We start from the raw sequence: 4,465 nt of genomic DNA, 5'->3' as shown, positions 1-4,465 counted from the left end.
AATCAAACAGACGTTCCGATATACAACCACACGTACTCTCGATCCCTCAACGTAAGCGACAGTGAGCTGATTTCGTCCCCCCTCCCCCTCTCAAACCCACCCCATGTTTATCTTGAAGCCATAGCCTTTAGTCCTTTAGAACTGATGGGTTTTTTTTAGACCACTAATAAAAGTAACCTGTGTTGTGATAAACATGGAAATTCATGTTGAGCACGAATTCGTTTCTTACCCATCATAGTTCATTTAAGGAGCCCGATACAATAATGGATGACGCAATAAAACACACGAAAGCACATTTTTAAAAACCCAAAAAACTTGCCTTATTATAGCTCGAGGCTTGAACCCCGCCACAGTGACGCCACTGCAGATCATGTGATCGACGTCTATACTTTGTGGCATGGGGAATCCCCCTGCTTCTCCTTGCAAGGAGACGGTGTCCTCTCCGGGACTGAACGGCCCTGGTGTGTCGAACAACTTCCCTTGAGATGATGCCTTCATTCTCCTTTCTTCGATTATCTCGAGGTGATGTTGCAGATCTTCTACAGTGTTCGGCATCTTGTGATCAGCGGGGCTGCTACTCCGCTTTTTGCTGCTGCTCTCGGCATTCCCCGATATGATGTTATCTTTCATTGTCATAGGCCCGTTGCGTTCGGATTCAGGTATCATACTGTGTTGGTGTTGATGTACACCATCGTGTTTTGTGGCTACGTTTTCATCAACTTCTTTGATATGACTATTGCCTCTGTATTTTAGCATCTCACAAGACGGAGAGGTCGTTGGGAATGTAAGCAAATTTTGGTTGATTTTGTTACTTTGATTTCTAGGCTCTCTGACTAATAACGAACATGGATACCAATCAGAAGGCATAGCATTGTGTATTTTGGAGAATGTGGGATCACAAGGGCGTTCCAATGAATCTGTCCTTGAACCCTGTTGATACAGACTACTATCTGCGTTTTTATCAAAACCAACAGGACACATTTTGTCAGGATCTGACACACCTGCAGAAACGTATTGAACAGGATTCTCATTTCCGAGAGAATATAATTTGTTTGTTGAGCCTCTGAATAAGTTTTTTTCAATCATTCCTTGAGAAGATGGTTTTAGACGTTCCGTCGGAGAAGCATCAATAATATTTCCTCTGTCATCTCGGTTTGTAGCAGGCCTACATTCCCCTTCTGGGAGTGAATGAGACCAATCGAATACATTTTCATTTTGCTGTATCGTTTCAAATGACGACATACCCCTATTTGACGCAATGCAGGCATAGACTTGTTCCCCGTGCTTTTTCTGGCATGACTCTAGCCCACCAGAATGAGGAAGAGATTGTGCACTGCTTTGTGGCAAGTGCCCATCTGTGTCTTGCAACAAACTTGTAAAAGGCCACGATTGACTTAACCCGTAGGTTGGAGACTCCTGAGTATCAAAACTGACTTGGTACGCAGAATTCATAACGTCATTTGGCTCGTCTGTTGCACAGCAATTGTCAAGAAAACTCCCACAACCTTCCACGTCAGTAAACTGTGAAGCCATAGATTCGAACTCTCTACCACTACCAGAGTGCCATTCATTCTCGTTGATGTTTGGTTCACACACCGATCTCGAGACAGAAGAGTAAAGACCATCCACAGCAGGTTGTTCATGCTGGTGCGTAAAGGTGAAGTCATTACTCTTGTTTTCGACGATTCCTTCCAATACATTACAGGAGGTTGATATCACCGTGGAAATGTTAATAAAGCTGTTTTCGCAACAAGAAGCAGTTTTATCCAACGGAGATTCCAAGTTCTGGTCAAGTCCCAGAAAACGCTGATCCATCTTTAAGTCTTAATTGTAACGTGATCTTTTCATCACAGAGCCGGGGAAACTGAAAGACAAAAGAGGGGTACGTACGTAGGTCATATACACCTTGAACATTTCAGAAGAAGAAGAAGGAGGATGGGGAGGAGGAGGATGAGGAGGAGGAGGAGGAGGAGGAGGAGGAGGAGGACGAACTATGAGGACGATGACGACGACGACGACGACGAAAACGGCAAAATGACGTCCGAATGATTTAAGCAGCAGCAATTACAGTGGCAACGATGACAACAAAGGTATGCACATTTTTTGTTTCCATAACAATTGATCATTATTTCATGTTCCTTGAGGGCATATAACACGATCAGCTAAAACTGACAATTGTCCGTCTTCTTTGTGATTAAAAAAATAATAGTAATAAAACTACAAGCTAGCTATTTATGATGCATTCTTCGTTGGGTTTTTTTTTTAATCCTCCTTTTTTATCATCAAAATCCACCAAGAGTCACCATGAGTCATATTAATGTATACGCTGGTTCCGAGTTTGAGTTTTACGAAAGGATGTAGTTTTCAATAAGTTTATAAACGAATAAAATTATAATAATCATTGTGGCCGGCGGCCGCAGGCGTGCTAGCCATAGTATAGCTAGCAGACCATCGGACCGGGCGGATGGGAAGAAAATAATAATAAAAATACAGGCTATACCAGGCACAAGCGGCGTTTTTCGGCCTGCTGGCATGGATCATAGGCTATTATTATATCAAGGACCTTTAATATAACCTCCCTGGCTACAGTCTTGATCACAAGTCACGGTTTCAGTTTGTTAGTTTATTTGTTTTATACGAAGTGGGTCGGATAACTGAAAGAATATCGAGAGCGAGCCGATGAACTATCTTATTCAACACAAGGCATTGAAATACAATGCAGAAAAATGATAATAACCAACCTATAAATTATCAGTACACGTACAAAATTCACCAACAAAATCGTTAACTTAATATTATATCACAACAAAATGTACATGTACATGACCTGCGTTTTCCATTATAAAAAGGAAAAAATTGTGAAGTCCCCAAATTATGATGATTGTGAGTTACTAGGGACGAGCCGGGGATGATTTTATAAAATAAATGAGAGATTTGCCAAATTAAAGCCGAGCAAGAGCGTGATACATCCAGGATGTCATATGGTCAAATATGTAAAATTTTGTAGAGTTCAACGACATTATTAACTTTTTGTTTTGATAACCTATTTAAGCTCTCTGCCTTTGAACACGCTTGATCTTTCCGACGAATCATGAAGGAGTAAAACGGAGAATTGATTATTTAGCGGGAGGAGTTTAGAAGCGAGAAAAATCTGGGAATAAATAAGTAAGCCATCATGGCGTCCCCCATAGAAAACAGCGGCAGTACACAAAGACCAGTGCCAATGGAATCACAATCTATTGTAAGTATTCTGTTAAAATTGTCTTATTCTGTCGACGCTGAAATTTTAATAGAGTCTAGTACCGTTAGAGCTATCGACCGACGAAAGATTTAGTGCAGAATGCCTCCCCACCCCCGATTTTCTCAACTCAATCAAGTCCACTTTCCTTTCTTCTAACGAACACTCTACTAACCAGTACTAACAGTAACGGACTAACAGAACAGTTGCAGCAGTGTCTTCTTAGTACTCTTAGTAGTCTTAGACTGTACTGTAAACTTGTAGTAGATCTAGATGTAGATCTAGATCCAGAGATCTAGATCTAGATCTACTGAGGCTACAAACAACATTGACGACAGACTTTCACTGGTCAATAAGACAATAAGACGGACAATGGACATTGCAAACAATAACTGTTGTCTACTCATCAGTACAGTCTAGCCTTACTCAAAGTTACTGTGTAAGATCTACTTTTAAGTTTTATACAATTTATGAGCCTCTGCCAGAACCACAGCATTTTTTACATTTAGATCTAGATCTAGGTCTTTGGGCCGGCTCTATTTCCCCGAATGCTAGGGAAAATAAATTTGAACACTGATGAAGCTACAGCGAGCACTTCATCGCCGACTGCCCACGGGCCACTGCTTGGGCCTGGGCTGTGTGTGTGCGCGTGTGTACAGTTTGTGTGTGGGCGCTTGTGTGTATGTGTGTGCGTGTGCTTGTGTGTGTGTGCTTGCATGTGTGTGCGTGTGCTTGCATGTGTGTGCGTGTTCATGTGTTTGTGTGTCATAATAATAATAATAATTATAGCATTTATACTGCACATTTCCATTTTCTAAACGAAGTGACTATTCGGACTCGAGTCCGAATATGAAAAAATGTTATTCGGACTCTGATTCTTGTCCAGCATGACATCACCATGGGTGCCAGACCTCCGGGCTGACAAAATTACACAGCATCACTTTCCGGGTTGCATCGGGTCTTTAAAAAAAAAAAAAACACCCCGAAAAAGTTAGTCGGGCCGGTCATCAAGACCTGTCAGTGGAACATTCAAACGATCATTCTCTTCACGTGACATGACCTCGTATGTGTGAGTAGCGCGTGTGTCGGGGACTGTCGGCTGTCGTGGTCAACAAAGTTCATTCGCATCGGTCGAGGTGTTTTTCGGGACTTTACTACTTAGAAAGTGGCTATTCTCACCCGCCCGGAAGTTCTCGCAAGATCTACTCCTCCCCTCTTCTCTCTCTC

At 42.1% G+C, this 4,465-nt stretch overlaps 2 protein-coding genes across 3 annotated transcripts in view; one reads left to right on the top strand and one right to left on the bottom strand.

The window, feature by feature from the left end:
* LOC101850303 (cell death specification protein 2-like) overlaps positions 1-630 on the bottom strand; it is a 1,965-nt gene extending 1,335 nt beyond the window's left edge. Inside the window, exon 1 of the mRNA XM_005091406.1 lies at positions 320-630. Coding sequence (XP_005091463.1) covers positions 320-630 — 311 coding nt within the window. The remainder of the gene's footprint in view (positions 1-319) is intronic.
* A 2,507-nt stretch (positions 631-3,137) lies between these two features.
* LOC101861790 (titin) overlaps positions 3,138-4,465 on the top strand; it is a 31,526-nt gene continuing 30,198 nt past the window's right edge. For both annotated transcript variants that reach the window (XM_005091369.3, XM_005091368.3), the window contains exon 1: positions 3,138-3,241. In XM_005091369.3, coding sequence (XP_005091426.2) covers positions 3,176-3,241 — 66 coding nt within the window. In that variant the 5' untranslated portion in view covers positions 3,138-3,175. The remainder of the gene's footprint in view (positions 3,242-4,465) is intronic.

This window comes from Aplysia californica, unplaced genomic scaffold (genome assembly GCF_000002075.1).
Source record: "Aplysia californica isolate F4 #8 unplaced genomic scaffold, AplCal3.0 scaffold00029, whole genome shotgun sequence".
Lineage (NCBI taxonomy): Eukaryota > Metazoa > Mollusca > Gastropoda > Aplysiida > Aplysiidae > Aplysia > Aplysia californica.
Note: the sequence above shows the minus strand (reverse complement) of the source record. Positions and strands in the feature narration are given on the sequence as shown.